Source organism: Syngnathoides biaculeatus, chromosome 5, assembly GCF_019802595.1.
Source record: "Syngnathoides biaculeatus isolate LvHL_M chromosome 5, ASM1980259v1, whole genome shotgun sequence".
Lineage (NCBI taxonomy): Eukaryota > Metazoa > Chordata > Actinopteri > Syngnathiformes > Syngnathidae > Syngnathoides > Syngnathoides biaculeatus.
The window spans coordinates 25151206-25178071 of NC_084644.1; the positions used below are offsets into that span (position 1 = coordinate 25151206).

The following is a 26866-nucleotide window of genomic DNA, read 5'->3' on the forward strand; positions in this document are numbered from 1 at the left end:
GGTCTTATGTTTTGTATCACACAATGTTGGCATTTGAAGAGGGGTGTGAAATTTTTTTAGAACCACTGTAAATAACACATTTCAGGTCCAACTGTTGTCCATTACCCCAAGAAGTGCCCAGCTCATTGAACAGAAAAAACTCATTGTACAGCAACCACAATGAGTGAAATGGTGAGGTATATTCTCAATAATTTCATTTCGTGTCAGTCCGTCAAAATGCTTTACATATTACCGTATTTTCCGGACTATACACCGCTCCAGAGTACATGTCGCACCACCCATAAAATCCATAAAAATGAAGAAAAAAACATATATAAGTCGCACTGGAGTATGAGTTGCATTTTTGAGTGAAATTTAATAAAATCCAACACCAGGAACAGACATATTTAAAATTTAAATGAACAATTTAAAATAAAAATAGAATAGAGGCAAGAACAGGTTGCATGGTATGCTTACGTTACATGACAACTGAGAACGTGCCTGGTATGTTAACGTAAAATATTGAGAGTTATTTCGATAACTATAGCATAAATAACATACTCAGAAGTTTACTAAAACCATCCGATAAATATCCGGTAACTAAATCCAATGAAATCCTCTGTGTCAATTATAAACAAGTCTGCCAACTCCAGTGGTAGATAACGCGCCGCTTCCTCTTCTACTTCGCTTACGTCAGACTCATCGTCGGTTGCGTTACAACTGGCCTATTCCACCCTTACTGAATCCCAAAAGGATGGTTTTGGTTGTCGAGGAAGCCCATACTTTGTCGAGCCATCCAATGAGTGCCCAAAAAGTTGCATGGCGGATTCAGCTGTGAGTACCTAAGTTTTCAACAAGAATGGACAGCCTTTGTGGAGAGGGAGGGTTCTGCTGTGTGTCCTTCACAGATGGGGAGTATGCCAAAGCATTCGTCCTCGATGTTACCAATAAACATTGTGCCAACTTCGCATAAAAACAAGATAATCAAACGAATTAAAAAGACATCCCTTTGTCAGCCTGAACCGTTCACCATCATGATGGCAAATCAAATTGAATTACGTTCACGATAAACGGATGGAAGTCTCAACGCTTGCATAAAGCTAAATCTAACGACATATGACAAGTGACATTCATGGAAAGAAGTACTTTTGTCATCATTGGTTAGCAGCAGCATAATGTTATTTAAAATCTGCTGAATATGAGTTTCTCTTCAATGGCATGTTTGTTCAGTCCTTCTCAGTTGTTATAAGTTACCAATACACGGGCCTAGAGCACCGTCTTATGGTTGTCAGTGTGAAAATAACATAAGTGACTCGACAAATGGATGGATGGATGTATATAATAATGTGTTACTAATTTCACATATTAGTCGCTCTGGAGAAAAAGTGAAACCCCCAGCCAAACTATGAAAATAACTGCGATTTCTTCTTTTCCTTTCAACATGTCCCGTTAGGGGTCGCCACAGCGTGTCATCTTTTTCCATCTAAGCCTATCTCGTGCATCTTCCTCTCTAACACCCACTGTGTCCTCATGTCTTCCTTCACAACATCCATCAACCTTTTCTTTGGTCTTCCTCTCGCTCTTTTGCCTGGCAGCTCCAGCTCAGCACACTTCTACCAATATACTCACTCTCTCGCCTCTGGACATGTCCAAACCTCTCTGCTCTCTCAAACCTTGCCTCCAAAACATCCAACTTTAGCTGTCCTTTAATTTGCTCATTTCTCATCATTTCCAACCTGCTCACTCCAAGTGAGAACCTCAACATCTTCATTTCTGCCACCGCTAGTTCTGCTTCCTGTTGTCTCTTCAGTCCCACCGTTTCTAATCCGTACATCATGGTCGGCCTCACCACCGTTTTATAAACTTTTCCCTTCATCCGAGCTGAGATTCTTCTGTCACATAACACACCAGACACCTTCCGCCAGCTGTTCCAACCTGCTTGGACCCATTTCTTCCCTTCCTTCCCACACGTACAATTGTTCCGGATTGTTGACCCGAAGCATTTGAAGTCATCCACCCTCACTATCTTTTCTCCCTGTAGTCTCACTTTTCCCCCTCCACCTCTCTTATAGTCCGAAAAATACGGTACCAGTCTGTAGCAGAAAAAAAGCTCGAGAACCACTCGTATAAAAGCCTCGAAATCCGTGTTCTTGACTAGACTTGCTTGCAATTCACAACCCCTCAAATATTTTTAAAGCAAAGTTAGGTTGAAAATATTTTTGACTCCCTTTAGAGTGGAATGATCCCAAAATCTGTAAACACATTAGCTTGTGGAATGGAAAGCTCATTCAGCCCTATCCAAATACATCCCAGCATGCCACATTCCTAGGAGGTGAAAACAGATGGGTTTGCAGGAAGACAGATGGGAGTGAAAGTCAACTTTCATCTCTACTCCAAAAATAGTTAGTGCAATTATGTGCAAAAAAATACATTTTGGTCTTATCTGACCACAAAACTTTCTCCCATGACTCCTCCGTATCATCCAAATAGTCATTGGCAAACTTAAGACGGGCATTGACATGTGCTAGTTTAAGCAGGGGAACCTTCCATGCCATCCATGATTTCAAACCATGACGTCTTAGTGTATTACCAACAGCCACCTTGGAAACGGTGATCCCATCTCATTTCAAGTCATTGACCAAGACCCGTCGTGTAGTCCTGGGCTGATTTCTCACTTTTGTAAGGATCATTGAGACCCCACGAGGTGATATCTTGCATGGGGCTCCACGCTGATTGAGATTGACCGTCATGTTTAGCTTCTTCCATTTTGTAATGATTGCTCCAACGGTGGACCTTTTTTCACCAAGATGCTTAGTAATTTCTCCCTAGCCCTTTCCAGCCGTATGGAGTTGTACAATTTTCTCTCTGGTGTCTTTGGACAGCTCTTTGGCCTTGGCCATGTTACAAGTTTGAGTCTTACTTATTGTTGGGGTGGACAGATGTCTTTATGCAGCTAACGACCTCACACTGGTGCATCTGATTCAAGATAATACATAGAGTGGAGGTGGACTTTTAAAGGCAGACTAACAGGTCTTTGAGGGTCAGAATTCTAGCTGATAGACAGGGGTTCAAATAGTTATTTGCAGCTGTATCCCACAAATAAATCGTTAAAAAAATCATACATTGTGATTTCTGGATTTTTCTTTTTAGATTATCTCTCTCACTGTGAACATGCACTGGTGATGAAAATTTCAGACCCCCCCATGATTTCTAAGTGGGAGTACTTGCAATATAGTAAGGTGTTCAAATACTCATTTTATTCACTGTATATATTAATACTGTGCTACTAGTGTTGGGCATTGTTTTAATTTAAGCGATTCTGGTCCCGGTTAAGGTTTCTCATTTCGATTCTGGTTCGGAACAATTCTCGATTCTGATTCTTTTAGCGGTCTGGGTCAAAACTATTTCCACAGTTTAAATAAAAAGCGGCATGGTGGCACAGCTCTAGAGTGTTGACCTCACAGTTCAGATGACCGTTGTACAAATCCCGCCCCTACCCTGTATGGCGTTTGCATGTTCTCCCTGGGCACTCCAGTTTCCTCTCAAAACATGCATTAATTGCAGACTCTAGATTACCCCTAAGTGTGATTTTGACTGCAACTGTTGTCTGACTCCATGTGCCCTGTGATTGGCTGGGAACCAGTTCAGGGTATACCCCCCCCCTTCTGCCCGATGACAGCTGGGATAGGCTCCAGCAATCCTGCGATCCTCGTGAGGATAAGCGGTTCAGAAAGTGAATGGATGGAAATAAATGTTGTCCAAACTAAAGCATTGAAACTGGGAACCAATTTTTTTAAATTTGAATAATTCCATGAGAACCGGAAACTTAGTCCCAGTTGCAGTCGATTCTCGATGGCCAACCCAATGTGCTCCATTTAAATCACACAAACACACCATCCTAAAAGATCAACTTTCATCTAGTCATTGCATATAATATTCTCTCAAAATTTTGGGGAATCATTCAGATTTTATTTTTTATTTTTTTTGCAAAACTAGGTCAAAACGTTTTGTTGTATTTGGTCAGCAGTGGTTTTCGCCTCCAGTGGTGTGAAAGTGTTTCCCCCTTCCTAATTTCTTTTTTTTTTTGCATGTTTGTTGCTATTAAATGTTGCTCACTATCAAACATATTTAAATATTAGTCAAACATAGTGCAGGGAAACATAAAATCCAGTTTATAAATGGTTGTTGAGGTTGAAAAAAATCCAACCATCAATACATCATTCATATTAAAAAAATTCAGTTTCCAGTTTCAATGCTCACAGTCAGCCAAGCCTAAAGAAGAAGTGGCGAAAACCATTGAAGAAGCGGCAAAAAACATTATAAGTAGTACTGAGTTTATATTAAAATGATGTCCAAGATTATATTGTGCAAATGAGTCTTTTACGAGTCTGACGTGCTCTCTGCCCCGTTGAGCCTCAACCTACACTTCAGGACAATCGTGTGAGTGAACCAATAAAATATCCATCCATTCATTATCCAAGCCGCTTATTCTCACAAGGGTCATTGGAGAGCTGGAGCCTAACCTAGCCACCTTCGGGCAAAAGGCAGACTAGACCCTAAACTCCAACACAGACTGACGAGATTCAGCATTACAATAGTTCCAGTGTTGACCATAATGCGTCAATCAAAACTTTTGTTTCCTGGAAGAGTTTTCATAGAACCTAAGAAAAAGCTGGCATGCATGACTTGGTAAAAACCTCTGAAAGCTGACACAGAAAAGAGAGTTTTTAAAAATGAACGGACGAGCGAGTGCTTTTCTATTCTTCCAGAAGCCAGCTCAAAATTGTTGTCTTATGTTGTAACACCCTGGCTTTATAAATACTAAGTCACTCTTCCAAATAAAAGACATTATATACACCAATGAATGGCCAGATCGCTGAAGAGAGAATGGATGCTATGTATGAATAGCGTAGAGTGTAGATGTTAGTCGTGAAGGAATGTAAAGGTATCCATCAATCCAGCTACCATAGGCTGACTACTCGAAGGTAAGAAAAGTTTTTTTTTTTTTTACTTGAAATGTACATTAACTTGATCTGAATTACTTGAGGGTCAGGCTTCTAATTCCTGCGATGCTTTATTTAGAAATCTAGCATGGTGAACTCTGGATTGCTGGCAGTAAATGTCACATTTGAGCGTTAACATCCGTTTCAAACATTTATTTCACTGAGCAAATAACTAAATAACTATTTATGTTATATATATCACTTTATTTCAATTGTTTAAAAAAGTGTTAATCTTTTCTTTTAGGCCTACTAGTGTTTGTTTTGAACATTGTTGTCCCCAGAAAAAGCATACTTGTCATCGAGAAACACAAAAATATACAGAAATCTCCCTCCATGCATTTTAATATCGGATTGGAAAATATCCATTTATTTTTACTTTTACTCTACTTAAATACACTTGTGTGTACATTTGAACTATTACTTCAGGGAGTGTCTTAAATACTTCTACTCTATTTTTTTGCATAAGTATCTGTACTTTCATTTCAGTATAATACAACCCTGACTGTACGTAGTGTATATGTCTATATAGTAGTACAGACAGCCAGACGGACGTCTAGATGGACAGCACACTTGAATAGTTTCTTTTGTTTAAACATGTAATGTTTCATTGTTAAGAAAATGTTTGAAATAGTTCCATTTGGGAAAAAGTAGAAGTAGTAGTAAAAAGTAGAAAATATAGCATTGTTGCTAGCATCTAAAATTGATAGTGTGTTAAGTAACAATTGATTGTTACTTTCAATGGCATTTAATCAATGAAATGTATTCACTCTTAGTCCATGACCCGTTATTTATCCTTACAAAAGAGCTGGAAATAGCTTGAACGGTTTATATTATGTACACTTTATCCAGGCGATATCCTGACCTGAGTAGTCGTATCATGGCATGTCGGGCAGCATAGTGCAAGGGAGTGTTGTGTTGGTAGGACTCTCCATATGTAGAGTTGGGATCCAGCCCTTCCTTGAACTGCAGGTTGCCCTCATACAAATGGCAGGCCAGTAGCTCATCTCCACTGATGAGAGCCCGACGGAATTTGGTCGCTGTGTTCCCCATCACCTCTCCAGTGATCAGTTCAAGATCAGATGCTGCACCCACTGAGACTCTCCTCAATATATCGACATTATGAAAGTCCTGAAAAAATAGGAAGAAAACAGTTTTCAAATTCCCACAGTCGAAGTTCAAAAGACGATTGTTAGCACAAAATGAACAAGAAACAGCACTTCATCTTCTAGATTGCTGACGCTGCTCTGCCACAACACGATCACGAAAGCAGTCAAACCACCTCTATCTCTCCATTTTTGGTTTGAATAGCTCTACATAGTGCCAACAAAGCTCTCACTGAGAAAAGAACACGACTTCCGCTGGCATCATCAGGAGCTTCTGCGTTCCCATGCCAAAGCTGCTCATCCCACTGAGGGAGTCAGCGTGCAACAATACATCCTCAAATCATGAACAACATACAGTCAGCAATTCACAACCACCATAACGCCATATGGTGAGCAAAGCGATGCTTTATTTTATAAATTTGCGGTAAGATACAGGATGGATAAACAGGATATAAAAGCAGCACAGCGGATGGACTTGGTTAACATATCTGCCTCACAGTTCTGAGGACCCGGGTTCAAATCCGGCCTCACCTGTGTGGTGTTTGCATGTTCTCTCACCTAGTCTTGGTGGGTTTTCTCTGGGTACTCCAGTTTCCTCCCATATTCCAATAACATTTATGGCAGGTTAACTGGAGACTCTATATTGTCCATAAATGTGAATGCAAATGTGATTGTTTAGATTACACTTTAAACCGGTTTTATCAATGAGATTGGTATCCGTCAATCAAGAGCATTTTATGCTGATCAACTGATCAGATTTATTGTCATAATTCGCTGATACGATCAATGACGTCATTGATTTGGCCCATGTCACCACTGTGCCCAGTATATGTGAATAGAGTCCAAAAGTCTTTGACGTAACCCTGTAAATATCTGACAGCAAATAAATGTATTTTAAAAAATGTCAGCTACATGGGAGAGACAAAACGGCTGAGACAACACATAATGCACAGATCAGATTATATTTGCTCTTTCACAATGGCACTATGTTACACTATTGCAATAACATCTTGTATTCAGATACCACCGCATCCCATGTTTTACGATCAGGAGGTTTTATGTGATCAACTCTAATGCGACCGGATAGAGTTGTTAGCATGGGGATGACAACACGAGTGGATCGTGCCAACTGTATTATAAGGAGGAGATGGGGGAGGCATGTTTGTGCTCAGGGATGCTCAGGACGGGGGGGACATTTGTGTAAGGCTTGCTTGAGGTACAGTATGTTTATATGCTTTTAATTTGATATGGCTCACTAGCAGACAATAAAATGTGATGTAACCTTGTAAAGTCGTGCTTGTGTTTAAACATGTTGCCATTCTATTGAACATGTGATCTGACGAGGAGCAAATGCCAACTTTTTAGGAGCCAAGGCACATACTTTACAATTGAAAAATCTCACAGCACACCAACAAACAAAAATGGCACAAAATGTAGATACATTAATTAGTGTATGGACTGACTAACATCTAATAGAACAGTGATTCCCAGCAAGAGCGCCATGAGAACTCTTCAGATGTGCCACAGGAAATCATAAAAAATCATTTAACTTGGTCAGAAAATGATTATGAAACATAACGGATCTTTGAACATCTATCATGTCAGAGATGTAGAGTGTCAGACAGAACAAAAAAATGCTATTGCATTAGATGGTAGAAATTATATTATTGATCCATTTTGTATACTTTTTTGTATTCAGTTTGAAAACACCAAAACTAACACCAGCAGCTTTCAAAAAGTCTCAACCAAGTATGCAGGGAACCCTCACATCAGTAATTAAAGCCAAAAAAGTTCTAGGTCAAGCGCTGTAGGAATTTGGGCACCCTCGTGTGATACACATACAAACATCCATCAATTTTCTGAGGTGTTTGGGGTGGCAGGAGTGCTGGTACCTATCAAAACATCCATCCATTTTCTGTGCCGCTTATCCTCATAAAGGTCACAGGAGTGCTGGAGCCAATCCTAGACATTATCAGGCAGGGTACACCCTGAACTGGTTGCCAGCCATTCCCAGTTCCCCATTCCCAATTCGAAATTAGGCCTCTCAGGAGAAACACGTCAGGCACTCTGAACTGCATGGACAATTTTAATTCATAAGTCATGTTTACTGAGACACCATAGAGACAATATTACAGTCCAAATACTAGAAAACGCTTTGGAAAAATATGGGACCTTGAAATATTTATTTCAGTAAAATCTTTATTTGATTTTAATTTAATCATGATTCAATTGGAGTTTTTCTTGTTTTTAAGCACAATTTTAAAGTTCAAACTCCATAATATTGATGGGCATACAATAATATTACCTCGACTTTTTAGGAATAAAACCTCCTTTTAGATGTATACTTGGACCGACAGCTGTATTCTAGTGATGGTAATTAGTACATGGTAATAGTGGAGTGTTAAGTATTTTTTCGGTCGTACTTGGTGTAAAGGTTAGAGAACCACTGCCCTACACAAATGCCAATGTCTCTTCCCTCACATCTGGGCTGTTTCACCAGAAGGTTGGTTCTAGAACGGTTTCCACAGGAACAAAGTCCAGCCTCACAATTGACCCAATGCCCACCAGGGCTGCGCAGGAAACATCCGCAATGTGCATGTTCACGTTACAGGGGTCGTCCACCTCCATTCAGCCCCAGAGTGAGAATGATGATGGCATGATACAACATTTAGTTCTGAATTCAACTAAGCCAATTTGACTGGACAAGAGTCATTCCATCACTGATGACATACAGCATGTCGCCACTCTTTGGTGTGATATTAAAGAGCAACACCAAGAAGAGAAATATCCATCATCCATCCATTATTTGAGTAGTTAATGAGTAGCATATAAAACTTGATTTGACAATACTTATAATTCAAAATCTATTTTCCTGAGACTATCTGATTAAGATTAATAGATAGAATATACATCTGTCCATTTCACAGCCCTTATCGATTCTAAAAATATTTGTTAGTGACAGCTCCACTTGGATAACAATTATGCAAATCAATTAAATACCTATCGACTTCTTTTTTTACCTTAAGTTAGGTGCCGAACTCACTAAACATCCTCTCCCACAAAGGCAGTCGTGTGATGGGTGGAAATACGCACTTGTGACACCAATGTAATGCCCCCGTACATGGTCAAGGACATCACAGTTATTGATGCGCTTCAGTCGCTTTATCTTGAACAGTAACAGAAGACATATTCCTACAAGAGCCGCTATCGACTAAAACTCACACTAACTTAAGACAACATTCAAGATGAAATATCCTTATGTGCTCACCTCTTTGCTCATATCACAATTGACAATCACCAGGCCCTGCCCTCAACGATCTATACCAGATGTGGGCATTCTACGGCCCATGGGTAGACATCTGGCCCAATGGCTGACCCTGTCCAGCCTGCGTGGGGCCAAACATGCATTACAATTTTTTTAAGTGTATGCCGTCCATGTAATACAGCTATCTTGCTTTTATTTTGAAAAGTGTTGCATTTGTATTTACTTCCATGCGGACGCACATGCGAGCGTGAGCTGTGAATGTAGGTAAACAGCAAAAATTGATGCTAGCTAGGTTACCCTCATGATGTCAGCTCACGGCAAGAACAGAAAAATTGATAACAGATGCTGAGTTTTCAAAAAGACATGGACTGCCACGTACATAAAGCTGTGTGCCTAATTTGTGGTACACAGGTCACAGGTCAAAAGCCTATAATTTGAACTACATGACCAAACGTGAGGATAAATACAAAAATCTGCCTGATGAAGAGCGTGCAAGGGAGTCTGATGTGTTGCTCACAAAACTGCCAAGCTAACCAGGATTTTTCACAAATCATTGCACACTCAGAGCTGCAGTCATCAGGATAAGTTGTAATTTCTCACAAAGTCTCCCAAAAAGATGGAAAGTTTATTAAAGGGGAAATCCAGTGGTTTGCATTAACAATGTATCCAATGGGTCATGTAATATATACTCTATTTTGACAATGTGATGTTAAATCCTCTCTCATTTAATAGTTTAATTTAATAAAAAATAGCAGTATCGGTTGATCGGGAAGACGGAGGAATACTTCCATACACAGCCATGAGCGGCTGTCCATACACAGCCGTGAGCGGCACAGCTCCGGGGCTCTGAGGAACCGTGAGCTCGCTCCTCAGCGAGCGAGCTCCAGGGCTCAGGGAGCGATCTCACGGCTTGGCCGCTCAGTTGATCAGGAAGACGGAGGAATAAGTCCATAAACAGCAGTGAGCAGCACAGCTTCGGGGCTCGGGGGAGGCGTGAGCTCGCTCCAGGGCTTGGGGAGGGAACTCACGGCTCAGCCGCCGGGTTGATCAGGAAGACGGAGGAATACTTCCATACACAGCCATACAGCTGTGAGCTCACAGCTGTGTATGGAAGTATTCCTCCGTCTTCCTAAACAACAGAGCGGCGGAGCCATTCACGGCTGTACTGCTCACGGCTGTGTATGGAAGTATTCCTCCGTCTTCCTGATCTACTGATATTGCTATTTCTTCATCAGATGAGGATAAATCCGAGAAATCAGCGCAGGGCATAAATGGTGTACCATGTAATCGAGCCTTTGTTGCAGCACGGTACACGTCACAGCCGCGCACTTAGGTCATGTGACTCGTGAAAATGCCACCCCCCCCTGAAAATTTGTAAATGTCGATAAAAATCTACTCAAAATACTATTAAATGAGAGGATTTAACAACACATTGTCAAAATAGAATACAAATTACATGACCTATTGGATACATTGTTAATGCAAACCAGTGGATTTCCCCTTTAAGGAGTGCTTATTGGAGTCTGTTAAGCTGATATGCCTTAAGAAAAGGGAAGCATTTGAGAACGTGCCACTGTCCTAACGCACTGAGCCGGGTTGAGGACATTGCTGGAAACGTGGAGCTTCAGCTGAAGTACAGAGCAGCTGACTGACTATTTTTCACTGGTATTGGATGACAGCTGCGATGTACGTGACACTGCTCAGCTGCTCATCTTCTTACGTGGCATCACAGCAGTCTTTCAAACCACAGAGGAGCTAGCAGCCAGGCAATAACTGAAAGACACCACTAGTGGGAGTGACTTGTTCACAGAGGTAACTGCATGTTTTGAAAAGTTTGGAATGAAATTGGACAAACTGGCAAGTGTGACAACAGGCGGTTGTCCAAATCTAACTGGGAAATATGTTGGACATTGAAGAGAATGCAAGAAAAGGTGGCAGAAATTAACCCTATACAGAAATTGACACTTACATTGTATTATACATAAGGAAGTATTTTGTAAATCAGTGTTAAAAAATAACTATGTTGTTGGTGCTGTACCTAGAATATTTCATTTCATCAGCGCAGCAGCATTAAATCATAATCTGTTGGACTTTTGGAAGAAAATGAGACAGAAATAGTGAGTGAGATCAGTCTCACTGCTTGATTTTTCCTCTTCCCTCATAGGGGAGAACTTTACACACCTGAGGAGGCACGCTGAGAAGATTGTAGTCCTCTTGGATAAATTTACATATCTGAACCAATATTCTCAGAGATGAGGTTCAATAAATCAAAACACAGATCCGCTAATCACTGATCACCACCTCTCACCTTCCCATTGCCACCTCAATCATTGAGCTGGAGTTCAATGCTTTTGTTCAAACCAAAGACAAAATGGATTGTTCTCACTTAAAATGTGAAATGAAGTGAAAACAAGTTCCAAGTTTCAGTGTTCTTGGAGATTAACAGGTTAAAAATAAATTGCAAAATATGATCATTGTTTTTTTTTATTACGTCTTTCGGAGTAGTTTCTTATTTGGCAGATGCACCACAAATTCATAATGCCTATTTATATAAATCTTTACTGTACATTTTTCTTCCAATCACCCATACAAGCAACTCAAAATATAGAATTTAATGCATTTTACCATTGGACAAGGTTGAGAATTAAGTTCAAGTTACCATTGGTGTAGGCCTCTGACTGATTTCTGGTTTCTCACGTGGCCCCTTGCAAAAATTAACTGCCCACTCCTAGTCTAGACTAAGTTATAGATTCGTATTACCAGTCACTGTGATTTGACGGGCACAATCGCGGCTGCGTACCATCGCACTCGCACATCTGCACAGCGTAAAATTTGTTACGAGTGGAAATACATAGACATTCTCAGCGCACATGAAAACCGATCCAGCACAGTGAACCACAGCCTGACGTCTCTTTTTTTTTTTTTTTTTAAACATGGAAGCATACGGTCTCCTGCTAGTTTACCTGACTCCGCCCCCCTCCGGCTTTTACAGGGGTACACTCATAATTACAAACACCACCAGCGCTTTAGTTAGCAACACAATTCGTGCAACGTAGAGCAAAGACAGTTAGACATGCTGCTTGTGTTTACTCTCGCTAATAATGGTAAAAGTAAAAAAAAAAAAAAAAAAAAAAAAAAAAGAAGAAGAAGTTCTGTTGCTTTAATGAATGTCGGGGTATGTGAATAATAAGAGAAAAAGTGGCGAAACTGGATGAGATTTTCTCTTTTTTGAGTAAAAAAAAAAGTCTGGTCTGAAGCCAAACTAGAAAGTACAGGATGAGATGGTGTATAATGTTAAAATTCCACCTTGGCACAGCCTGATCGAGAATAAAAGCACAGACAATACAGTGAACAAAAAGCTCATTTCTGTATTTTAAATATAGGAGGGAACATAACATTAACCTTAAAACTGTTTGGGAGCATCATTCAGCTTTCAACCTGCATTGCTAAAGATATTATGCAAGCAATAATTCCGTTTTACACCAAAAACAGACAGAGATATCATTGTGGGTTCAAAAAAAAAAAAAAAAGAATGAAACAAAGTTGCAAACGTCCTTTCAAATTTTTAGTTCAAAGCTGGCTTTGTTTAGTTAGCAATGTGTTTTTTTTGTTTGTTGACATTTTCATTGTAAGTTTGCAAAAACACACAATTGTTCTTAAAAATGTTTTGATGGGAATAAATGTTGTCATCTGAATCTTTGAATGAGCCATGTAACTTCAATGGATGACAATGATCTGACCACAGTGCATACGTCTGATGCTGCTCACAGTGGTCAAAGGGGGCACTCACGAGCTTAGTGTGTTTGCTCAGACACATAAAAAATTAGAGAGAACGTTTGTCTTGACATTAATTTATGCGTTTATTTCATAAATGGTGGTAACAAAAGAAGCCTGATCCTAAACTATCAGTATTCACCCGGAAACAGGAAAGGCAAGTTAACCGTGCTGAGCATGTTCGGAAGTTATAGCAAAAGCACATGTTCGGAGTTACTTCATGTACTGCTTGTGCATTTATGTCAAAAGTCATCAACATCATAAGCCATGTCAAAGGAAATTCAGTTACTCTGAAAACATTTCTGGGATATAACACAGGTAATGTTTTAGTATCCAGCTATAATAAATATGAGATTGTGATTTACTTTGACTTGATCTAAGTTCTAACATTAGACTAGTCTGTCCATATATCTAAATGTGAACGGTCATTTTCTCCCGTGGTACAGCGTTATCTTGAAGTTGAAAACTTTTCCCCTCTACATGCTTTAGAAAGATGGCTACTGCTAGCTTTCATAGATACTGTCATAAATTACGCTAGATTATAACTATACATTATGATGAAAAAAAATTATTTGATTATATGAATACTTAGTTTTGAAATTTAATGTCTATTGACCTCTTTAAAAATGTCTGTCTCAATCTGTGCAGTGTCAATAAATTATGATCATGGTATTAGGTTGCAACTACATACTCGGGTATAACAACTCAGTAAGTTTCTTTAAGGTCTTGAGATTCCATCCCTAATCACACCCGCAAGTTTATATCTGCAGGCATGACTGGTGGACCACAGCCATAACTTTATATCTGCGGGCATGACTGACCATACCTGTACAATTGTCAAATTTGACTGTATTACAATACATTTACCTACCAAAAAAATGGTATGCATGTGCAATGAGCTACAAGAAAAATATTTGATATAATTAATGCTAAATTGTCCATCTGTGACACTAACCATCAAAAACGAACACGATTCTCTTTGTAAATGCAGATATTTTTAGAGCTCTATCCTCACAGAGGATTTCATCAGAATGTGCAAGTGTAATGTTTTCTTCCTAATGCCCAGTAAATGTGTCTGCTAATGATCATGACTTACAACATGTCCTAGTATAATTTCTCATCGGAAAGCCCGTTTCCCACAGTTTATGTTCACAGGGTAAACACTGTGACTGAATCTGACTCATCAACATCTTGGCTAAAAGGAACACAAAATGATCTATTTTGAGTGCAAATAAGGTGACTTCCCCTGTCATTTTGGTATCAAGTTTAATCATATTCCAGTTGATCCGAGAAACAGGTAATAGTAGTGTCTTGGTTAGCATGGCAACAACTGTCCCAACAAGGTTTAAACATAAACGAAATAAAGGGTGTAAAGTGCCACATGAATATAGACAATAAAAAACAAACATTATGTGCCCCCGCCCCCTCAGGCCCCCTTAGTGAGTGCGTTTAAACAACTGATCTTTGCACGGTTATACAAGCGCACACTGATAAACTCACACAACTCGATACAAATACTCCCAGCAGTGTTATGACTGATTAACCAAGCTAGCCAGCAACAGTTAAGTCGACTGAACAATCGCTGTGTGTAGCCTGCGCTCTCACTTTCTGTATAGGCCTCCTCTCCAATTGTTGCCATTGTGACTACCTCATATTCATGTTATGTTCATTTTACACTCTATGGTGACGTTTTAGTAAAGTTACCACGTATTTACATGCGCTCATTTCAACCGTACAGCTACTAACCTAAGACAATATGTAGAGATGTTTAATTTGTTAACATGTCATGTCGCCCCAGCCCCTCTCCCCAAAAAATATATTGTGCTAGTTTAAACGATCAAAAAAAGAAAAAAAAGAGAACATGACGCTAGCATCTGCGTTGGCTAATGTCAGCTAGCAAGCTAGTCGCACTGCTGCTACACAAGTTAGCTCGTACAGTTAATCAACTCAAAGTAAACAATGGGTAACAGGTATTTGGACTTACACAAACACGTTGCACGTATAGCTGCTTTGCGCCGTGGTCTTGGGAAGAGACTGTCACTCGCAGGCACGACAAACAAAGGACTGAGCTTAATCGAATCGACGCTCGTCCATGCAATGAATAATGTGAACAACACAGGCTGGGCGGCCAGAGACGTTGTCCCCGAAGCCTGTCAACTCTGCTGGTTGCTAGCGGGTTGCCAGCTGTGTGGAAACACCAAACAAGGCGGAGAAACATGGCGTTTCACGTGGGTGACCAATACTTTTACAATGACGCAAACGCCAGACAGGCGTTAAACACTACACAATAGGCAGAGTCTTAATATAGGGATGTAGGAAATGTTACATACCTATGTGACTTTTGGTATCATTGCTTCACAGTTGCGGATACCATGTTTACGTTACAACATGGCAACGTGGATGATGTTGAAGCAACTTGTGCTACAGGTCCCCTTGAACTAATAAAAAAAAGAAAAAAAGATAATAATTTCATCTATGTGTACGCTATAAAAAAAAATCCTCACATAATTCTTGGAATTAGTTAGTAGCACTTAGTTGGAATGGATATTTTAAATAACTGTAGACTGACTCAATAAGGAAGGCGCGTCTGCTATTTCCCTGTTTCACTTCGGCATCAGTGACGTGCTTGTAATAGCTGTATTTATAAAAGCATAACACTAGAGGGCGACAGAGTCTATTTAAACATAAACATGGGCTCCGCGTCAACGCAAACATTCAAAGGTTTGGAGTCTCACCAATGTCCTTTTTTGACGGATTTCTTTTCTTTTTTTATGTTTTTGTTTGGTTTTTACGAAAAGCACATTAAGAACGTTGAATATTTATTTCTGATTAAGTGAAAAGTATCTTTGATTTAAAAAAAAATAAAGACAAAGCTTTTCTTAACAAGAAACTCACCGTATATTACTGCACCGTGTTTACGTCTTCAAGTGTATAATTTGTCAAGGTGGCTTGTTTGCTGTATTAGGACAGTAGCTCCAACAGACAGAGACAAATTCCTTGTTTTTCACATACAGTGTTTGACCACCAAAGATGATTCTGATAACCAGGTCACACATATGCAAGGAGAGATGCAAAACAGTGCTACACTTCTTAAATTTAGGGTGATGCTCTTTTGTGCCTTGCTCAAGGACACCACAACATTAATCAGGAAGCAGATGCTTAAAAAAATGCATAAATGGAGGTTAGCGAGACACGTTTCAAGGTAATATATTACTTGGCACTTTAACCAAATGCTTGTGTAACATAGATAGAAAATTGTTTGGAAAATAATCACCCATCTATTCTATAGAGGACAAATGCTTTTTAATAGCAAATATTTGAACGTTGCAATGGAGATTTATTGTACGCAGCATACTTTTATCACATTTGACAGTGCACTAGTTTTATACTGGCCTTCAATAAATAATCTTTAAACACGAAAACTCAATGCAAAGGCAAAATCCATAATGTATGTAGAATGAAACTTAGAAAAGACAGTTACATTGAGCTTACTTAAAATACTTAGAAACAATAGATAGCCCAAACTTGTAAGTCAATTCCTCTATGGGGTGGAAAAATAATGCATGAAAAGTACAGATATCGCTTCATGTCATAACTCTGTCTCCAAATGAATAAATAATATCTTTATTTTAATTCTTTTTTATGACAAACAAGGGGAAAATGTAAAACAGCAGAGATAAATTGGGTGTGTCCATGGAACATAACCACATTGACAGCATATGCTCAATAACTTGTGTAAAAGGAATAATAAGATGCCATTCCTTTGGATGAAGGCGTTTCCTTGCTGTAGGAGCCATTGGCAACAGAGACCATGTCCTCACATTTGGTGTCAGCAGGTGAGTCCTCTGTACTCGGCCCATTAATAGACAAACGTCTTCGCTTGCAGGTTGCTGAATAGCAATCAGTCTTGTCAAGAGAAAGAGAAGATGGCTGTGTCTCTGCCCAGGAAGATAGCAGGCCTCCGCTGTGAACCTCATCCTCTAGCTGTGGTTTCACCTTAACTGAGTCTTCTGGGAAACCAGCTGCGGGATTGGGTCTCGGCGACCAAGGCAGATTTGGAGTCACTTTCCTCTGAAACGCTGTCCTTGAGCCCCACCCAGCTGGCATATTGTTGAAAGGAGAATCTGGATAGTAGCTGAGACCATGGGATGTCTGCATGGAAAGTGATTTGAGACCATAAGGGAGCAGGGAGTTGGAGTAGTCCCCCTCATACGATGTCAGGTCCAATTTGTGGCTGGTACCGCTGCCAGTCCCATGTTGCATGGAGGTGACAAACCATCGCTGAGAGGCTCCGTCTTCTGCCTGAGGCGAGAGGAGGCTGCTGGTTTGAGGCACGGCTCGCTCGCTGTTATAGAAACGGTTTGGGGTGAAGTTGTTGACAAACTGGTCCTGTAAGATGGGCTGCATGGCGTAGCGGGCACTGGGGACAATCTGGTGGGCACGAGGGGAGTCTGATGGGGAAGGGGTGAGGCGATCATTGTCTGGAGCTGTGTACATCCTGAAAAATAAACACGCTCATAAATATGCTGCAAAAGACAGGCTCTTATGAGATGAAATCGAAACTAATGTAGTCATCCATCCATTTTCTATCCTGCTTCTTAACCGTGTTCAAGGTCTCTCTCTCTCTCTCTCTCTCTCTCTCTCTCGCGCTTTCTCTCTGTCTCCCTCTCTCTCTCAGTTGCTTATATCCATCAAGCCATCCATCCATTTTCTGTACCTCTTATCCTCACTAGGGTCACAGGCGTGCTGGAGCTTATCCCAGCTATCATCGGGCAACAGGCGGGGTACACCCTGAACTGGTCGCCACCCAATCACAGCACATTTCTATTACATTATATATATATATATATACATATATATATATAACATTCTCATTTTACAAAGCCACCTTTAACATATATAATACATGAATGTTATTTAATTCATAAACTTTCCATCTAATGTTTAAATTTGGTGATTTTATACATTGAGGTACCAAAACAAACATAAAAATTACAATAAAGCTTCCTCAGCCTTAATTTCTTTTTATGGCAAAATATTTTACATTTCTTCAATGATATTGAACAACAAAAAATGGAAAACAATACTCACGAATCATAATTATCTCTGAAACCTTTGGCAAAGGGGTTGTGGTCAATTTTCAGCTGTGTTATCTACCAATAAAATAGGACAGGATGTGAGGAATTACAGTATAAAAATTCTCCTGTAGCATATAATAGATTATAATCTCTTCCATAGGTTGAAACATCACCGCAAACATTTTAAAAAGAGTATCCCCAACAGACAAACAAATGGCATTTGCTTTTCTTCTCATTATTAATTTTTCTTACATCAGTGTTCTGGTAAGCAGTGACTGCTATGAACTGGCTCTCTGGAAAAATGAAGCTCTGAGTCTTTGGATCTGTGTTGATGTCCTCCACACTGTCCTCGGTCACTTCCACAATGTGTAGCCGGGGTTGATACTTGTGTAAGGACTGCAGGACGATCATCTGCAGGTGTGCACATTGCAGAACATTTTTTTTTTTTTGGACGCACTCTTTTTTTAGCCCATCAGTGTTTCTGTTGTCTCACACGCAAAATTCTGAATTGGTAATCCCTTCCATTATAGAAATGTGTTGCTGGAATTAAAACTCCTTCTGTATTATGTATTCATAAAATTCGCATATGCATCATGGATACAGTAGTAAGAAACATTTTAGTAATACATTTAAAATTTTTAAATTTTAAAATCACCAGGTTTGGTTTTGTAGTGTTGAGCAAAACCTCAAACAAATTATGATTTATATGTACTATATTTACGAGTGATGTTTCATACTTCTTTGTAATTTAATTGTGATGGTATTGTGAGTTTGATCGTTTGTTTTTATTTTTTTATAAAGCCCTAAATGATGATGCAAAGGAACGAGCATGTGGAATATCTTGCAAGACTTTGTGGAATAAGATTATTACATTTTCAAGTTGCAACACAATTGAAAAAAAATACTATTTAAAAAAATCAACACAACACACACACACACACACACATATATCATATAAATTAACCTGTGACATGCTGTGATTTGTGCCTTTGTTATTGGTGAGTTTTAGTTTGCTGAAGGAGATTTCTTGTCTCATCCAGTGGGCCCCTGTGTTCGGAGATTCTGGGTGGATGTACACTTTGTTCCCTTTGAAATAAAAGACGCAGGATTTCTCAAAAGCACATTAAAATTGGTGTTTCGGGCATTGGAGAGAACGGTACCTTGTCCGCTGTTGTCAGCCTTCCCGCAGGTGACCCACTTGCCACCTTGAAATCTCCAATGGTTGGGATCTGCCAGCGCCACTTCCACGAACACGTTGTAGTGCGCACTCAGAGTCAGACCCGCTATGTTAAAACTCAGAAACGGGAACATTCGCCTGCATAAAAAAAATTAATATTAATGATTGCATAATCCAAAAAAAAATGTCAAGGTGTTTAGCTATGTCAAATACACACGCACACAAAAAAATCTTAATAAGTTGTTTGATGAAAAGAGAATGTCGATGAAATTTCGATCGAGCCAAGTGATGACAGCTGACCTGCCCTGCTTGGTGATGATCATCTCGGTCTGGTGTCGGTGGAACTTAAGCCACAGAGGCCGGTTGCACAAATAGACGTGAGCCCTCGCCGCTGGCCCGTTCGCAGAGATGCCGACGCTGCTGAGAGACGGGCCTGGGCCGCTGTACGGCGGGTAGAGGCAGCCGGAGTTCGGCCCGATCTGATAGGCCGGGCTGAAATGGCCGCGGGGCCCGGTGCTTGAGGTGAATCCCACGGAGCCCAGGTGAAGGGATGTCGGGTACCGGGCCGCGCTGGACGCGGCGTAGATGCTCCCGCCGGGGCTGTAGGGGACGAAGGAGCAGGGCGACGTCGTCGCCGCGGTTTCAGCGGTGGGTTTGGGCGCCGGGGGCGCAATGAAGTAGCGTTCCGGACCGAACCCGTGCTCTGTGTACCGGCTGCCAGAGGACGGCTCTTTGCCTCCTGAAAGCGGAGACTTGCGCCTCTCCTCAGTGGCGTCTTTGGAGGAAAAAGAGTCCGTCTCCACCTCAGCAGCGAGCATGTTGAATCAGCTCACTGGGCCTTCTTCCCCTCGGGGGGAGCAGCAACTGGGACCTCAAATAGACAGACAACACTTGAGGTTGGGCCGTGACTCCGACCAAACGAAAACGCTGATTGATACTGATACCAAACCAAACTTTGATGTCAAACCAGTTTGTTTACTCTATCTATCTATCTATCTATCTATCTATCTATCTATCTATCTATCTATCTATCTATCTATCTATCTATCTATCTATCTATCTATCTATCTATCTATCTATCTATCTATCTATCTATCTATCTATCTATCTATCTATCTATCTATGTAATTCAATGTGAGAAATACATTCACATTACTCTTGAACTATTTACAGTAAATATGGCAAGCAAGCAACTATAAAACCGCTCTTAATTAAATATAGCAATACGTATTTTCTTGGAAGTGTCTTTGAAATTTGTATAAACTCATCAGTCTGAGCCCTTGTTTTTGAGATGAGTATAATTACTAACTTCTCTCAAATGTGGGTGGGAAATTATGATAAAAGCTTGCCCATGATTGTTTGTGACAAAGACAGAAAGCACTAGTACAAATTCCGTTCAACAAATAGCTGGACAATTTGAGCGGCTAGAAATGTAATCCAGCCTGTCTAAAAAGCTGTCCACTGGTCCAACAATCTTACATGTGTGATCAAACAATTCCACATGCTTTCTTGTTTTCTAATTTTATGCTGCAGATAATCCTTAACTTTATTATTCATTCAATTAATGATTATGGTTCATTCAATTTCTGATGCGATTGAGTGTCTCAAGGGGGGGACGCCTGACGTGAAAACGGGGAACAGGCAATTATTTTTCCATTTGACGAAACCTGTGATGTTCCATAGATCAGACAGCCATGTCACAAGGAACTATATGTATATAAGATACACAGAAAACCAAAAAAATATTTTATGGAAGAAAATGTAATTATAAAATTAAACTAGATTATCTTGGATGTCTTTAAATTATATTGATGTCAGTAATCGACATGTGAAATGAAACAAATCCACACAATATTAGATCAATAAACTTACCTGCAGATATTTTCCACGTGTCCTGACGGTAGATCAGCAAGCAAGAGAGTAAATAGCATTAAAGAAAAGAGTTCATGCTACATGACGTCAAGTTATGCTGTGTTGGATGGGATCGATCAGCAGTTCTGTCCTTGTGGCCAGAGCTCCCATGCAAGCAGCCTATTATCAGTGGTTCTCCTCCTGTCTCAGTGGGGAGGGGCAGGGGATCCTCACCATCACACTGAGGGTCGCTAAGCAAAATTGCTCCTCATCCATTCTAGTCAAAAAACACCAGAGACATTTTTATTGTGTCGTTGCACATAATTGCTTCCATTTCCAGTATTTGTAACTACCCAATTTTATGTTTTTATTCATTACATTATTTATTTTGCATTTTCTTTCTTCTATTCAAAGGAAATGACAGAAGTCATTACTGGACAAGTGTTATTCATTTCTGATACAATTTACAAATTGTGCATGATCTGCCCAGCAAAAAAATACTTTACCATTGAAAATAGATGTTGATAGCATGGATGAATATGATACTTACTCGGATATATTGTAAATAAGAAAATGATGCAAGAGAAAAATTACACAAAGAAGCAGCTGACACGGAGGGGATTGTCTTTCAACTCGTTGATTCAAATTGTCGACTAAAATAATTGGCATTCAAGATAACTTCAAATGAGAAAACCTTGTCATCGAAGCGGAGAACCAAGTCAAGAAAAAAATCACAATAGTTATTGTGAAAAGTTTAAAGCAGTCTCTTGTTGACCTCGTACTCAAAAGTCTGTTTTAAATCTTTCGACTTTTACTGGAACTATTGTTTTAACCCACTTGAGTATAGGTTCATAATGTTGGGGTCTCCTTTTAAACTCGTTTGCATCCGATCATATGTGAGTTTTAAAAAAAAATGTCAGAGATCACAGGCAGTTTTTTTTGGGCGCTGTGAGTTTTTTGAGAACAGACTACATAAATACAGAAGTGTTTGTAGAAAAGTACAAAGAAATCAAGGATGATCTTGGAAGCGCTCAAGTTTTCCACTGTCACCTCCTCAAGTTTCTAGTTCCTCCACTTGCAGAGTTCAAAGGAACCAGACTGAGGGTTCAAATCGTACTGCATTAGTGTGATAATGGGACACCTTTGAGTCGTGCACTCCACTCAAGAGTGGCAGGCCAGACGAGGCTCAGCTGATGTTGCTTGTTTTAAGATGTTTGCATGTGAAAGGCCGTGAGAGAGGATTAGAGAAGCGGGTCTCCACCTCAGAAATAAACACAACTCACATCAAACACGGCAAATCAACTATCTGGGTAAACTATTAGAGAGACAAACAGTCTGATGCAACATATACATGTGTGCTGATTGCACTGATAGTGATAAATGATTGTGGTTGTTGATTATTGCAGAAGGTCATGAATAAAGTTCAAGAGCTCAGCATGAACACGCACTTTAAGTGATCTGAGAATCTATGCTGAAACCTACCTTTCCTTAGTTTTGAGAATTTACTGTGAATTTGTTTTCACCATTAGAGAGCTACGTAATTACTGAGCAATTGTCTGTTTTCATTAGAGTTTCGCTGCCATAAATAACGGGCTATAGCATTTGTATCATTGAGTGAATTTTGAGTATCATTTCAAAAGTTTTTAATATGTTTTACAGAGTACATGTATTTGCAGTATTTACAAATCTCAATCTTGGGGAAAGAGAATGTAGTGGGAAAGATAAAAATGTATGACATCTAGACTGATGTTTTTATCTCAAATGAGCGCACCTTGACAAATTGCAGAAAAAGGCGATTTTCTAAAAATTTATTGACGACAGTGAATGACAAACTGGTTACCAAGAATAGGCATTCAGACGCAAGTTCTGAATGTAGCACATTTCCCACCATGATCAGTGCGTCATATCAGTTGTGCTGCAATATTCAATTCAACCAAAACAGGACTTTTTAAGATGACAACAAAGTTTTCAAAAACAATCCGTATAAGACACGTTTCTTTGTAAGAGTAGCAGTCGCGGTGTAGTAATTCTGCTCATGCTTGAGAAGCATTGCAACTTTGGACACACAACATGGCACACTAATTCTCCATTTTCACAGACGGCCCCTTTAGTGGAAAGATAAAAATGTATGACATCTAGACTGATGTTTTTATCTCAAATGAGCGCACCTTGACAAATTGCAGAAAAAGGCGATTTTCGAAAAACTTATTGACGACAGTGAATGACAAACTGGTTACCAAGAATAGGCATTCAGACGCAAGTTCTGAATGTAGCACATTTCCCACCACGATCAGTGCGTCATATCAGTTGTGCTGCAATATTCAATTCAACCAACACAGGACTTTTTAAGATGACAACAAAGTTTTCAAAAACAATCCGTATAAGACACGTTTCTTTGTAAAGAGTAGCAGTCACGGTGTAGTAATTCTGCTCATGCTTGAGAAGCATTGCAACTTTGGACACACAACATGGCACACTAATTCTCCATTTTCACAGACGGCCCCATTCAGTGTTTACTTAAAGAATCATATATCCATTTCATTTCGTGATATTGTTTTTAAAAAACTCTTGCTTTGAGATGCAATTTTTAAGGGCTAACTAGCATTCCATCCTCCAAACACCCTTCAGCCCCTCCCTCAAGCTTAGGAACATATTGAACTTGAAAATTTCACCCTGTTCAAATGGAGGACTCCAAATCGGTAATTCTCAAAGTGGTTGGCTGTTCGCCAGAATTGCAAATTACTTGTAATAATAGTTTTGCCCTTTTGCGCTATCATTAGATCATGCAAATGAGAATATTACGCTATACCTACAAACTGGAAAATGTATCTTCCCAGAAGTATTTGTGATATTTGGGCTTGTTTTTCTCTTGTCCACGTCCAGCTCATGCAGCAAGCCAATGCGGAGTCGGACGGCTCAACTGGGAAGTTGCCTGCCACTAGCGGCTACAATAGTACTTATTAGCTGCTAGTAGGCTCATGGGCCGGCTTTGTCCAACACCTCACAAATGTATTCCAAGTGCTGCGCATACATCCAAACAACAGAGACACTTTAAGGAAAGTTAACTGTTTTTCATATTTCAGCGTGGTTCAGCACGCTGAAACTGGAGGGTCGCTGGTTTGTATCCCTACCCAAGCCCATGTAATCATTGTGTCCTTGAGCAAGACACTGAACTCACAATGCCAAGGAATGGATGTGGTTGGATGTTTGGTGGTGGTCAGAGGAGCCGGAGATTCAGAATGGCAGCCATGCTTCTGTCTTACTGCCCCAAGGCAGCTGTGGGTACACGACAAGTTTACCAGCACCACGGTGTGACTGGGGCGTGAAAGAATAATGTGTGGAGTTTTAAAGCGTCTGAGTGCCTTGAAAAGCGTTATATTATCTGAGGAGTGAAGGAGCCTGCTCGAACGCGGCCGGCATCAAATATGTCAGCACCTCGCCCAGTGTTGTGTGTACTTCACCTACATAACAGACACAAACGAAAGTCAAGTGTTTACTAACCATAATTACAACGACACGTTTTCAGACAGTAGCTGACTCCAGAGACTTGAGCATGTAGCATATGCACGAACATGCAGTATTTGATTGGCAGGTGAAGGGCTGCCTCCAATGCCTTCAGTAGATAAGCCCACACAGTCCTGGATCTCGAGGGCGGGCTTTATTTTTTAGGATTTCAGCCTAATTTACATACAAGGTGATATCCTTTAATTCAATCAAACTTGGCAGGCTTCTTGAAAACACTTATCCACGTTGTGTCAAATTTACATTTTTGGGGGCCACTTTGGTGGGTCTTTCAGTACAACACATTTACATTTAATATTTAAGAACACTTTGTTTAAAAAACACTTTTATTATTATGATATTTAATTTGTGCAATATATTTTTGCGTGAATCATTAAGTACTTTTTTTTTACTACCTTGAAGCGCAGTCTTAATGTTTAAACTGTGCACGCTGTAACTGTCACGGGCGAGACTCGGGGGTGGACCCAAATGCACGACTCAGGTGAGAGGTAAACAGTGCGGAATAAGCCTTTATTCGTTCCAATGTCGGTTACCAGGGAGTCAGTCCAAACAAGGAGCAAGATCAGTAACGGCAGGCTTACGGGGAAGGTCGGGAGACAGGCGTTGGTCGGTACACGGGAGGTAGACGTCAGGAGTACGATAGTGCGGGAACGAGGCATGAGAGGCAACGATCTAGCAGAGTCTCTGTCGTCCCCCGGGTCCTATATGTACTGGGTCTAATCGGAGGTCATGAGGCGCAGGTGTGACCCTTCCGATTAGATGGCCACGCCCAGCCCTGGCTGGAATCCAGGATCATGACAGTACCCCACCCTCAACGGCCGGCTCTGGACGGCCCAGGCGCATCAGGGTGAGCCGCGTGAAAGTCCCTGATGAGGGAGCGGTCCACGTCGAAGCGGGAGGGGATCCAAGAGCGCTCCTCCGGGCCATATCCCTCCCAGGTACTGGACCCCCCTCCCTCTGCGGCGGGAAGACAGCAACCGGCGGACGGTGTACACCAACCCACCGTCGACCATTAGGGGGAGGGGTCTTGAGCGGAGGAGCCAGCGACGACGTGCGATTCGGGCGAAGTCTGCTGACGTGGAACGTAGGGTGCACCCTCATCGACCTGGGCAGTTTCAACGAGACGGCGACCGGGTTAATAACCTTGGAAACAGGGAACGGGCCAACGAACCTGGGAGCAAGTTTGCGGGATTCCGTCCGCAGCGGGAGATCTTTGGTGGAGAGCCACACTCGCTGTCCCACTCTGAGCTCTGGTGCGGCCCTCCTCTTGCGGTCTGCTGCGGCCTTGTAGGCGCTGCTCATGCGCAGCAGTGTCCTCCGAGCTGCTTCCCAGGTCCGTTTGCAGCGTCGCACCACGGCCAGGGCCGACGGAACTGTGGATTCTGTGACCAGTGGAGGAAACAGGGACGGAGGATACCCATGCACGACATGGAGTGGAGCCATACCTGTTGAAGCGGAGATTAGGGAATTGTGGGCATACTCCACCCACTTGATGTGCTGGCTCCACGTGCTCTGGTCCCTGGATACCAGACATCGAAGACCGGTCTCTAATTCCTTGTTAATCCTCTCAGTCTGGCCATTAGACTCTGGGTGATGACCCGATGTCCGACTTGCTGAAGCGCCGATGAGGTTGCAGAACTCCTTCCAGAAATGGGCGCTGAATTGCGGACCCCTGTCCGAAACGATGTCCTGGGGTAGACCGTGGTAACGGACGACCTCGTCTAATACCAACTGGGCTGTCTGCTTGGCCGACGGGATCTTCGGGAGCGGCACGAAGTGGACCATCTTGGAGAAACGGTCCACTATGGACAGCACCACTGTGTTCCCTTGTGAAGGCGGCAGGCCGGTAACGAAGTCCATCGCGATGTGTGACCGCGGACGAAAGGGGATGGACAGGGGTTGCAACTCACCAACGGGCCGTAGGCGGGAAGTTTTATTGGCAGCACACACCGGGCAGGCGTTGGCGAACTCCCTTACATCCTTGCTGAGGTTAGACCACCAGAACCTTTGTTCGACCACTGACTGTGTCTTCGCCATACCCGGGTGGCAGACCGTCTTGTTGGTATGGGCCCAGTTTATGACGTCTCCCCGCAGAGATGGAATGACGAAAAGAC

The 26866-nt window shown here is 41.2% G+C and overlaps 2 protein-coding genes across 6 annotated transcripts in view; both read right to left on the minus strand.

The window, feature by feature from the left end:
- The window catches only part of LOC133501494 (ankyrin repeat and IBR domain-containing protein 1-like), a 43447-nt gene extending 27707 nt beyond the window's left edge, over positions 1-15740 (minus strand). For 2 of the 3 annotated variants that reach the window (XM_061821309.1, XM_061821307.1), the window contains exons 1-2: positions 15109-15242; positions 5845-6110 (exon numbers count right to left, since the gene is read on the minus strand). In XM_061821309.1, the coding sequence (XP_061677293.1) occupies positions 5845-6032 (188 nt within the window). In that variant the 5' untranslated portion in view covers positions 6033-6110; positions 15109-15242. Of the gene's footprint in view, positions 1-5844; positions 6111-15108; positions 15243-15454; positions 15563-15693 lie in introns of those variants that run through there. The other variant, XM_061821308.1, reaches the window with a different exon arrangement.
- Positions 15741-16508: 768 nt separating this feature from the next.
- The window catches only part of LOC133501496 (eomesodermin-like), a 39422-nt gene continuing 29064 nt past the window's right edge, over positions 16509-26866 (minus strand). The window contains exons 2-9 of one of the 3 annotated variants that reach the window (XM_061821311.1): positions 21252-21507; positions 20091-20250; positions 19680-19979; positions 19363-19517; positions 19167-19288; positions 18455-18613; positions 18216-18277; positions 16509-17622 (exon numbers count right to left, since the gene is read on the minus strand). In XM_061821311.1, coding sequence (XP_061677295.1) covers positions 16848-17622; positions 18216-18277; positions 18455-18613; positions 19167-19288; positions 19363-19517; positions 19680-19979; positions 20091-20197 — 1680 coding nt within the window. In that variant the 5' untranslated portion in view covers positions 20198-20250; positions 21252-21507 and the 3' untranslated portion in view covers positions 16509-16847. The other 2 variants (XM_061821310.1, XM_061821312.1) reach the window with 2 other exon arrangements.